Below are 12,438 nucleotides of genomic sequence, written 5' to 3'. Positions count from 1 at the left end.
TATATATTAATTTTATAATATATATATTATATTTGTGAAATAAGTTAAGACTGCTAAGTAACAGACAAAATGCTAATTAAATAGTGTAAAAAGGGGTGACTTACGGCGTTCCCATCGGAATAGATCCGTACAGTATATTATCCAATTAAGAAGAAGAACAACAACACATAGCAGCAATTCTAATCCAGAGGGTTTCGAATGCTCGGAATTTTCGCACTAACGACAACGTTTCGTCTTATCATCCATTACAACAGGTTGAACTTAATATAGTCTTTGGCGATAGAGGGCGTCACAATAACTTTCGTGAATTTAACCAGCCACTCATTTTTAACAAGTCGTGTGAGAGACGTGTTTAATGATGTGTTGCCAGTTCGTGAAATACATATTTAAAATTTTAATAAGTCATTGGGAGTACACGTTATATGAATCTATTACTATTTTTATCCGGAAATACTGTATCCATTATGTAAAACCTTCAATTTAAAAAAAAAGCTTCTTAGATAACGAAAATGGCACTACTTTAATCCCTCAAAAAAGCGTTCCTATCTTGTTGAAAATTTTAGAAAAAACGTGTAAAATAACGTAGAAACAACGTATTAGGTACATTTCTTTATTTTCTTTCCTAACGCCCTATTTTCTACCTATTGGTTACAGAGATCATGAATGGATGTTATCGTTATGTCCGTCATTATCATCATAACTATTATCATAATTATATTATATCATCATAATTATCATGATGTAGATTATTTGGTGTATTATCTTTTTGATATATTATGTAATTTATAATGATAGGAATATTATTGCATGCGGAAATTATAGTTATTAGTAAAGATCACGATATTTTCTTATTCGACGTGCCTTAATAATCGCGATAGAGTCGTATTTGATACACCACCGAGTATAATCAGCGTATGCTGACCAGCGCCAATTAAAATCGGGCGTTGCTGAATATCATGGGTGATTTAGTAAAAGATATTTTATTGATCTTTCAAAATATTTTTTTTTGGGGGGGGGAGGAGCTGGATGAAAAGAAAAACGACAATCTGTAGGTAATAAACTTTAAAAAGAATATTAAAATCCCGGTAGCAGAAATTACAGAGTCTGCCTGCAGCACGATCTGAAACAATTCAAATTTATCCACTACTTGAACATTGTCAGACACAGACATTAAACTGATAAGAATTTAGCTTTCTCTAACATATATATCTCGGACAGTTTTGAATTATTAAATATATTAAAGTCACAGTAGAAAACTTAAAGTTTTTTTTAAATTAAATTTCAATTTTATACAATCATGAATTAGCTTTGTTCATCAAAAGGAAAACACATACTTAAAGATAAAGAAAGAAAGGATAAACTTAAAATAAAATATTTTTATGAGAAAGGAAGAAATAAACATAAAAATATCTATCGATGGATATAGATATACAGGATTTCATCTACAGACACACATTAGTACGCATTTTCTGTAAATGTTTGTAGGCCAATTGTTGTAAAATGGCTCCCTCCTAATAATCTTCGGGGGCAAGAGTTTTGATGTGACAGACATAAACCATCTGAATCTCTCTATGTATTTCTGACAGAGAAAGGAGAGAGTAGTTTATTTTGGGAGACTTCCTTCTGTTTTTCAAAGGACGACAACAGACAGATCTGCTGCTCCAGAAAAGATCATTTTCAGAGCGTGACAGATCAAATGATCTATTTTTGAAAGAATCTTAGGAAACACATTTCTGTCGCATTGTTAGAAGGCATGATGTGAAAAATAGGCATTGCCTAAAATATCTCACATTTTTATTTTAAAGTGCTACTCAATTCATAATATTTTATTCACATCACCTCATAGCAACTCTCTCTCTAACGAGCACCACATCTTATCTCCAACAGAAAGAAGAAGCTTCAAATTCATATTTTATTGTTATTTTATAATCGTCGTGGAACAGAACACCCAGTTGTTTGGCTTTACGACTACTCATGTTGAACCAGAAGACAAGGGAACTCCTGGATTGGGAGGAATTTGACCTTCGAGGAGGACTTTTTGATGGAACTCACTCGCATTTGCGTTACATGGAGAGGAAAACCCTCCCACGGTTAGTCTGATGACAAGGGGACTTTAACCCATGATCCATCTACCACTGAGGATATTTCACGTCAGCACTGTGGTCGGTGCAAGTCAGATGCGGAATGCGTATCTACCATCCATCGCTGGGATTCGAACCCGATTCACCTCATTGCAAGGCAAACGCTCTATCCCCAGCGAGTACTGTAACTGCATTCATTCATACACATAGAATTGACTGTAACTACTTCGTGATTTCAGGTCGATTCACTCGCTCGTTTACAGTTAGGATTTCAAAAAAAAAAATGCTGACGAGATTAAAATTATAATACTGTACTAATAATGACTAGAAAAACATTTTTTTTACGAAAAAAAATTTCTTGGATATGTAAGAGCTAGCTAATGGAATAAAACAAATTTATAAAAAGACTTTGGTCTAATGAAATTTTATTCGGGAGTGTTATTTAGAGAGTAATGAAGCTGTAGGTATAGATAGATGAACGAGTGAACATTTCAAAGGAGAAAAAATCAGACCTTAATCGCCAAATATGCGAAATAGCTCGTGAAACATTTTTTAACAACAATTTGGACATTTTTTTTTTTTTTTTTGCATTCTGGTTTATATCGGGACTTAAAAATGTCTTTAATTTTTCCATAATAGTTAGCCACCACTACATGGGGTATTAGCAATAATAATAATGAATCTGGAGTTAAAATGAAATTAATTTCAATCTAATCCTGATTGGAAAATAAATTTCGACGGATAATGACAGTCTAGAAATTCACTTTAGTAAGAAAAACATTTTGATCGCAATTCAATTCATTTTAAAATAATTATTCAATTTGAATTATTTGACAAATATTCTGATTTTTTTCTTTTTAATTTTATCACAAAAAATTGAATCATCTCTTTTAAATGTGTATTGAGATGCAGTACTGCCAGACCCTGGTGATGGAAGACTCTTTAGAATGTTTTGGGAAAATGGAATAATTGGAAGAACTCTATCCATCTTTTTCTTAAAAACTGAACTTCCACTTTACTTACATAAACAGTGTCTTTTTTTTAAAGACTCGACTATTTATTGAGACAAGTGTTGTTAGTTCGTGTTTTCTTACAAGTGTTCTGTGTTCACAGCAAGTGCTCTGTGTTTACAAAAATATATATATAATTGTTTTTAATTGAACAAGTATTCTGATATTATGGTCATATTCTCGCATTTTGTTGGGAGGGGTGAAACGCACACATTATGTCCTTCTTAGCATTTTGTAAGAAATAATTAAAAAAAAATAATTAAAAATCATGAAATCCGTTGTAGTCATTGCCAAAAAAAATAATGACGATGAAATCACGTGAATCGGTTTCCTCAAATTTCGTTTCGATGCTAAGTTGTTGTCATAAATAATATCGTAAAAAAAAATATCTGATTTAAAAACTATGGAGAAACCAATAACAATAACTGCCGAAAATTCGATAGAATGATCGCATTAAAAAATAAATACTCAAATAAATGCACGATTCGAATTTTCCATAGTGTTTGAAATATATCGGGGTATTTAAAATCCACGTGAAAATCAATATCAATAACTGCCGAAAATGCAATCGAAACATTGCATCGATACTGCTGGCGTAAATTGAGCGCGCCATAAAGTGTTTTATCTTGATTCAAATATGACGTGTCAATTTCTGTTACTTTTAAGTACGAGTCAATTTTTTGTTACTTATCAAAAGAAAAACTCTTTCTGCAAGAACTCTGTGAACGACAATGTCGCCGTGTCGCTGCCATTTTACCACGGGGTCATAAACTTCAGTTAAAATTCTTAAAACAAAATGAGCTCATAAAAGATAAAACCTGAAGGTTACTTTAAAAAACGAAAGTATTCACTCTGTGCTACTGCACATCCATGAGTACACCAGTGTTACTCGTTTACCATATTTCCCCCTGGAGATTTCACCAATATATAAAATAAGTTTCTCAAATTGTCCACTTTAGCCCCTCTCCACTACTAAAAAACATTTAAAAAAAAAAGAAAAAGAGAGAGAGGATGAAGTTATCTCTTTAGTACAACAGAGAGATTCTCTCTCGGGAGGTATTTTTAAATGTGTGTCTGGTGGAAAGGATTAAAAATAGCAACTTTCTCTTCCTCTCTCCAATGCAGCTTTCAAAAAGCAACCACCTACGCACATCTATTTAGAAGAAGACCTCGATTATTTTTATTTTTGAACATCGATTACTTTAAACACTTCAATTGTTTTTTTTTTATTTCTTGTGAAGCTCTGAACAATGTTACAAAATCATGCAAGACAAATGACGTCACGTTTGATAAAGATAAAATGATGCTTTTTGTATTCATTATTATTTGTTGCCATCTGCAGTCCCCGATTAAATGAGTCGACGCACTTTAAGATTCTATGTAAAATCTTAATAGGTCTAATCTAAATCTTAATCAGGAGACAGCTTTATTGTTTTCCCGTGACTGAAACCTGTTTGCACTTGTTTACGTTCGTGTGTCAATGGGTTAAATGAGACGATATATCATATAAATCGTACGATTGGATACATGAGACGATATATCATATAAATTGGACGATTGGATACATGAGACGATATATTATTTTAATATGGAATATTTATTATATCAGATATTATATTAGTATGTTATAATATTTAAATCCAATGATGAGACATACTTTAGTTTTCAAATAATGACATGTTTTGCACTAGTTTGTGTGCAATTCTTTTATATTTAAACATACAAGTAATAGGTTTTTATTCGGGACACTTTTTACGTACTTCCTACTTGTATTTATTCTTAACGTATTGCATTACACCGTTAACCCACTGACACACGAATATAAACAGCTGCAAACCGGTTTCAGCCCCGTGTAAACAATAAAGCTGTATAGTATTATCATCTGATAATTTAGATTTTATATAGAATCTTACAGTGCTTCTAATAATTTGGCCAGAAATGTAGGTAGCTTTACGCTATTGAATTAAGTAAATCAAGTACCTAATCACTAAGGCCCGGATTTTGAAGACATTTGCATTTTTTTGCATTTTTTGTCCTTTAGAGCATTTTTTGAGATTTATAGGGCATTTTCTTTAAAATTTTAAAGCATTTTTAAATTTTTTTGTTAAATTTTTCTAATTTTTATTATTTTTTATAATTTTTTAATATTACACTGGCTTCTAAACAATGAAGAAAATTTCTAGGATATTAACAGGTGAAGCAACATCTTTTCAAATTGAAGAAGAATTGTCAGTAAGTTTGACCGTCCTTTTCAAGTACGCACCAATAACATCAGTAGACGTTGAAAGAAGCTTCTCCTGGTACAAAAATTTGCTTTCAGACAAGAGACGCTCGTTTACATTTCAAAATATTAAAAAGAAAAAATTAATAATCCACTGTGATTCTGATATTTAGTAATATTATGAGATGGAAGTTGTTATATTCATTTAAGTTTCTATACAAAATGAAAATGTTTTGGAGTCAATATATTTTCCTTTTTTTGTTACTTTTGGATATAAAACATATTTGTCGTAGAACAAGTATTGCATTGCTTTATATTTTTTGAAACGACTCATAATAATTTTAAAGAGTAAAACATTGTTTTAGTTCAATATTTTTACTTCTATTTAAGTCATGTCATAAGGCACTTTTAAAGCTATTTTCGCATTTTAAGGGCATTTTTTGCACTTTTAAGGACATTTTTTGCAGTTCATAAGGGCATTTTTTGCACTTTTTAAGGGCATTAATTGAGATTTTTTAGGTCATCAAAATCCGGGCTCTACTAATCACCAAATTAAGGAATAATTGTATTTGATATGTTCTAGGAAACTCATGATATATAAAATTTACGACAACCAAGCTATTTTTCTTACTGTATTTACAACTTCGGGGGTATTTGCCATATTAGTATCTATCATAAAAGTGTACAGCATTGATGAAGCACCAAATATATAGACCAGTACCTATGTAAGAGTAGATATTAAAATCACATCAATCATTGGAGCCAATAATAATATGAAGATTTTTTACTGTTCTTCATAAAAGCAAAAACATCTTCTCCATTTATAAATCATTCATACTTCATCTAATGAATCAACATATCTTATATTTTTTTATTTCAATTAGTACCTATTACCAAAATTAATCAAGAATCATTTTATTCTATTTCATAACCGCCGTTGAATAGACGATCCAATTTTTGGTTTGACGACTGTTTAACTCCGTCGGCTTGTGATTTTGAACCCAATCCAGAAGACAGAAGAACTCCTGGATCAAGTATTGGGAGGAATTTGCTTTCGTGGAAGACTTCTTGATGAACTAACCTGCATTTGCGTTACACGGAGAGGAAAACAGCGAAAACCTCAAATGGTAAGCCTGACGGTAAAGGGACTCAAACTCATGATCCGTCTACCACTGAGAATATTTTACAGCACTGTGGTCGGTGCATGTCAGATGCGAAATTCATATTGACTTACCATCGCCAGAATTCGAACCTGATTACTATTAGAAGGAGAATGCTTAAGCTATCACGATTCAATGAAGCATCGAAGACTAAAATAATATTTTGTCGATACTTTAAGTGCTCTTAAATGAATTAGTAACTTTTCTCCACAAATTTTATCTTTTACTGCACAGCTTATAATTTCACTTCAAGTAGTTGCCAAATCTTCGGTGTCAATAATAATACTTTTACGTTTACCTTCAACGCATGAATACAATTTCCCAATTATTTTTAATTTTCAATACAAAACTTTTTATTTTAATTACCATCAGTTTTTGTTAAAATTATTTAGTTTTGTTAAAATTATTTAGTTTTGTTAAAATTATTTAGTTATCAAACACACAGTTTCCCGAAGTCTTAAATGTACATTGTTTACAAGCAAATAGAATAGAGGAGAAATAACAAAGAGAATAATTTTTCTAATATTAACTCAATTAAAAATCAGTTTATTTGCATTTGGCCCTGAAATTTCTTTATAACTTTCCACTCTGATAACTTTTTTTTCAATTGTTATGAAAGATGCAAAAAATTTTATTCTACTTTTCTACATTTCTAAAAAATTTTTCCTTTATTTTTTATTTTAAATTATTATTTATTAAAATTTTTTTTATTTTTTGTCGTTGAACAGATGAAAAATCTTAAATTTTTTGGGGGGTTTACGACTACTAAAGTTCCTACCTGTAGCCTTTTCATTTTGAATCCAATCCAGAAGACAAGGGAACTCCTGGATCAAGTATTGGGAGAAATCTGGTTTCGTGGCGGACTTTTCGCAATAGCATTAAAAAAGGGAAAAACCACGAAAACCTCCCATGGTTAGTCTGACGGCAAGGGGAATGATTCATCTACCACTGTGAATATTTCAAGTCAGCACTGTGGTCGGTGCAAGCTGGATCGACCCGTTCTTTCTGGGATTCGAACCCGGTTCACCTCATTGGAAAGCTCTATTCCTCACGGCTCAAAGAAATTAATTGGTTAGAGAAATTAGTGATTCTAAGCATTCGGAATTTTATTAAGTCAAGAATAATTTTTATGTTCTTTTTATACACAGTTGATGCGAATTTTTTCCCCCCGCCAAACGAATTTTTTAAGAAAACTTAAAATTAAAATAGAATGTTACTACACAAAGAAAATAATCCTTCGACAGTTGATTTATAAACGTTGAGCAGTTTTTCAATTTGTATTAAGTACAGAACCACTTAAGTACAGAAGTCCTTTTAGGTCAAGTACTTTTTAAGTACAGAACCACTAAAGGATTAAATAAATTACTAATTGAGAAATAATTATTGCATTATGTACATAATAATTAAAGAAATGTAATTTGAATAAATAAAAAAATTTCGTTGTAAAAAAAAGACATTTTTTTTTCTGTTTTCACAAGTGTTTAAAATGTCCTCATAAACCTTCGGGCGTGTTGTCCTTCATAAGCAATAATTCATTATGTGTAACAATCGTTTATAAAAATTTCATGAGGAAAAAAGTAGTTTGTTTAAAAATCAATTCATCATAAGTCTTCTGAATTCATGGAAGAGATTTAGCAAACCATGCATAGATATAGGAAAAAGGAGAACTTACTAATCGTGCGGTTGATCAGCAGCTGAAAAAGAAAGAAATGAAATATTTCATTTATGCATCAAAGAATCGTTTTATTCTGCTATTGAAAAATGTTTTGTTAAGTAACAAATAAAATGTCTTCAATGAGAGGTGCACAACCTATGACCTGCGGGCCACTTGCGGCCCGCGGGAACCTCAGAACGCTATAAAACATTTCTTTTCATTTGGTTTTTGTTTAAACATCATATTATTAAAATATTCAATTCAAATTTATATTATACTCAATGAAATGTGCTTTTTTTTTTGCACTTTAATTCGATATTTGCCTTATAGATTTCGCTTCATGTTTTATTCTGTTTCTTCTTTACATATTTTATTTTCTGTTTTTACGCGGTATTTTCACTTAATGTGTTCTATTTTATTTAAAGTTTTGGAAAATGTAAAAGTTTTTCTTTAAAAATAATGTATCAGTTCTTTTAGTTTTAAACAAATTTAAGTAATTAAAATTATTTAATTTTCCTCACATAAGTTATTAATTTTACTAATAAAAATAGTTGGTGCTCAGAACACTCATGTTTAGATAAAAATAATCCTATTTGCCGCTAACATGACTCCATATGCATGCGGCCCTTCGTTCATCTACCCGCTGCGCAAGTGGCCCTTCACTCAAAAAAGTTGTGCACCCTTATTTCAAATAATCAATAGGATTGTTTTAACTCAGGGATGGGCAAACTTTTTTGGTCGAGGGCCAAAAATCGAGAAAAAAAATGTTTGGTGGGACAAATAAAACTTTCAAAATTTAAAAAAAAAGCGATATACAAGTTTTAATTTAAATATTTAGTGAGATGAATGAAATTGCGATTTCGTTCTTAAAAGTTCCTTATATTAAGGTTCGAAGCGAGATGTGCCTATTTTACGGAACAAGGCTAAATGCTTTTCTGCTAGTCCACTTCTGAAATGATTCTTTCTAAGGTTCAAAGTTGAAAACTCTTGTTCACATATATAAGATTAAGCAAACATAGAGCTGATTTTCTGGGCATAAAATATTAAATTTTGGAAACTAGTTTTTGGTAATGATTTGTAGAACTTTGGCATATTTAGAAACAACTGCTTCAGATGATTGTTAGATTGTCCGCTCGTTGGATCTTAAAATGCGCAGTCTGCCAAATGTGAAGTGCAATTTAACTATATTAGATTCCATAAGTCAACTCCGCGAGAGAGACAAGAGCTAGTTGGAGCCAATCTACGGCTATTCTATAAAGAACTTCTGCTTTCAACATTTTACCAATTGAAGCTGTCTGTGCTAACTATTTCCATCAATTTATGTTTTGTAGAACAAAAATAGAGAAAGTAAAAAGGTCATCAGTACTTTGTTAAAAAAGGAAAAACAGAAATAATTTTAAATAGTTGACAAGAAAATGGATGTATATTGTTTATGTATATTGCCACTGATCGGCAAATTAAAATTATATCCGCGGGCCGGATAAAACCTTCCGGCGGGCCACAGTTGGCCCGCGGGCCGTAGTTTGCCCATCCCTGTTTAACTGATAGTAAAGGAATATTATTCACTAGGATTATCATTCATAGTGAGTATATTTTATGATGAAAACGGCGGGGAAAAGCACACTTATGTTATTTATTTAATCCTTTCTTCACTTCGATACTTCAAAATTTAATCTAATATGTGTATTTTTTTTAAAATTTGCAATTGGTGGGACATTATTCAAGAACTATTGAAACTATTGAACGTTTCTTATTGCGTCATTTAAAATGAAGTAGAAATGCGTGCTATTCAAAAATGTGAGTAATTAAATTCAATAATAAATATTTTATTGCATATGTTTGCCATTCTATATCGAGAGTTATATTTCATTTAATAAAAGCAATACTTACGGCTGAAATTGAGATTGATGGATGACGAAATTTCTCCGAATTTATTTTTGGCCGTCACTTTGTACATGCCCGCATCTGTTTCGAATACATCGTTTAGTTCTAACATTATATTGTATTTGTTCGGTCCGATCTCTTTCATGGTCACTTTAGTTCGGTGGTCTTCGTGCAACGCCGTCTCACCCCTGTACCACTGGATGGCCGGTTTGGGGTTGGTGACCAACTGACATTCGAACACCAACTTGTTGCCATCGTCTTCTTCCCTCAGGGATGGCTTCTTGGTGAAAGTTGGGGCGATATCCTCGTCTGTTACCCCCATCGATACTTCTTTAATTTAACAATCCATCTGAAACAATTCATACATTACAATCTTTACACTCCACTTTGAGTAAACTGAGGAAGAAGAAAAACATGATGGTAATATAGACGAGAATAAGGTAAAATTTACCGTGTTCATGGATTTTTGGGAACACCAGAAGAGCTTCGGTACATTTTACAAAAGAGCTTCGATAATTGTTTTTGGAAAAATTAAAAATAAAACATGTTTTTATAATAGGTGATAAAATTTTAACAATGTGTTGAAATTTGGTAATGGATTATGAAAGCATGTGGCGTAAGAACCCTTTATCTGGTTAAATTTAAGTTTTGTATTTTTTACTAATTGTGGTAATAAGAACTGCAATTTTGCAAACTAGAATATCCAGTAAACATTAAGAGCAGAAAAATTGCCAAATGAAGGTTTTAAATATCGTTACCGTTCATATCGCTTGTTTTGGTTTCACTTGTTTGGTTCCACTGCCTTTTACCAGAAATGTCATTAACATACATTATGGTATTTTTACCAGAATTTTTACATACATTTTTACAGAAGTTTTATACGCATTTTAAGTGCACATACATTCCCTCACAAGTCAAATGAAAGCAGACATTAGAAAAAATTTCTATTTTTTAATGATCGAGTTAATCACTCTCATTGCTTAATAAAGGTTTCCCCTCCACACAGTCTTTACCAGATAAAGACTAAAAAAGTTTGGATTTTTTTGGAGTTTTCGAGGCAATCATTTTCATTGAGGATGAAGCACGCTTTCAACCAGATGAGGTAATCCCATATCAAATTATAAATGTAAATTAAAAGTATTAGTTCGATGTTTGATCACAGAAATTAGTTCAGAAATGACCACCCAATGTTTTGCCCAGCCGATTTTGACTCGATGGCACGCAAGTAGTAGAAAGGGCGATGTGCCATAAAATTCTAATGCCGAGGCACAATGCTGCCACGAAACTTTGTATCGACGCAGCTAAATATAAAGGGAAACAGGGTCATTGAAATAAAACTATTTTTAAAAAATCACTTTTAATTGTGGGAAACGGTTTCCTTTATAATACTTCCGGAGAAAGCCATGATAGCCTGGTTGGAATCGTTTTTGTGAGAACGGGAATTTTAATCCAGCCGGTCGAAGAATCCCGTCTATTAAATGGTAACTGGTGCAACGTGAAATCTGTTGGGGTCATAAGGTCCTCCATGTCCTTATAATAAATCAGTACCTCTGGAGGTACTGCTGAAAGAGTTCCCTTGTCTTCTGGATTGGGTTCAAACTTACAAGGCTACGGAGTTGAACATTGTAACGTCATGAACTCCAATTTGGAAGGGCAGTTCAACGACGGTTATGAAATAAAACATAAATAACACTAAAAATAAACTTGCATTCGAGCAGAATATATAAATTATTGTATCGTTTTTTCGACTGTCATATTTTCCGAATACATTTCGGAAGTTTTATACAACTATCAAAAGACTTAAAATGGTTTCATTTTAAATGTATAACTCTGGAGTTGAATAAATTAGTTTTTATATGAGGATTCGCTTGTTTGTTGATATTCGCAATAAAATAGAAACGATATACTCACAAATAGAATTTAGGAATAGAAGAGCTTTAAAGAAAGGAAGCGATTGCTTCATACGCTAAAACATATGCATGGTTCATAAAATGTGGGAAACTTTTTAAGTTTTGTTTTTGTTACGCTTTATCAAAATAAAATTTTATATAATTTTAAAAGATTAAAATATTGCTTTTGCTGGAATTGGATTAAAATCGACCAGCATTCCATGGTAACCCCCCCCCCCCCAAAAAAAAAAACAAATGGTTAAGACTAAGGAATGTGACGGTTATTCAACTGGGTTCTGCAAAATAAGTTTATTACCCGAATTTTATCGAGAAATACACACCAATAATTCCTAAAAACATCAGTTACTTAAGGTGACAGAATTTTAATACCATGTTTGGAGATCAGCTCATATTGAATGATGAAAACTAAATGAACGATAATCGAGTCATAATTACGTAAGAGACAACACATTCTGGTGGGTGGAGAGTCAAAATTTAACGAAACAAACTTTTAACATGCATCGATCGATAATGTATCT

General features: G+C 31.9%; 1 protein-coding gene across 1 annotated transcript in view; it reads right to left on the bottom strand.

The window, feature by feature from the left end:
• LOC107453633 (twitchin) overlaps positions 1-12,438 on the bottom strand; it is a gene marked incomplete in the record, with an annotated part of 247,518 nt that overhangs the window by 219,310 nt on the left and 15,770 nt on the right. The window contains 2 exon segments of the mRNA XM_071179568.1: positions 8,145-8,166; positions 10,017-10,359. Coding sequence (XP_071035669.1) covers positions 8,145-8,166; positions 10,017-10,332 — 338 coding nt within the window.

The sequence above is a fragment of the Parasteatoda tepidariorum genome, chromosome 1, assembly GCF_043381705.1.
Source record: "Parasteatoda tepidariorum isolate YZ-2023 chromosome 1, CAS_Ptep_4.0, whole genome shotgun sequence".
In the NCBI taxonomy this organism is placed as follows: Eukaryota; Metazoa; Arthropoda; class Arachnida; order Araneae; family Theridiidae; genus Parasteatoda; species Parasteatoda tepidariorum.
This window is presented reverse-complemented; position numbering and strand designations above follow the sequence as displayed.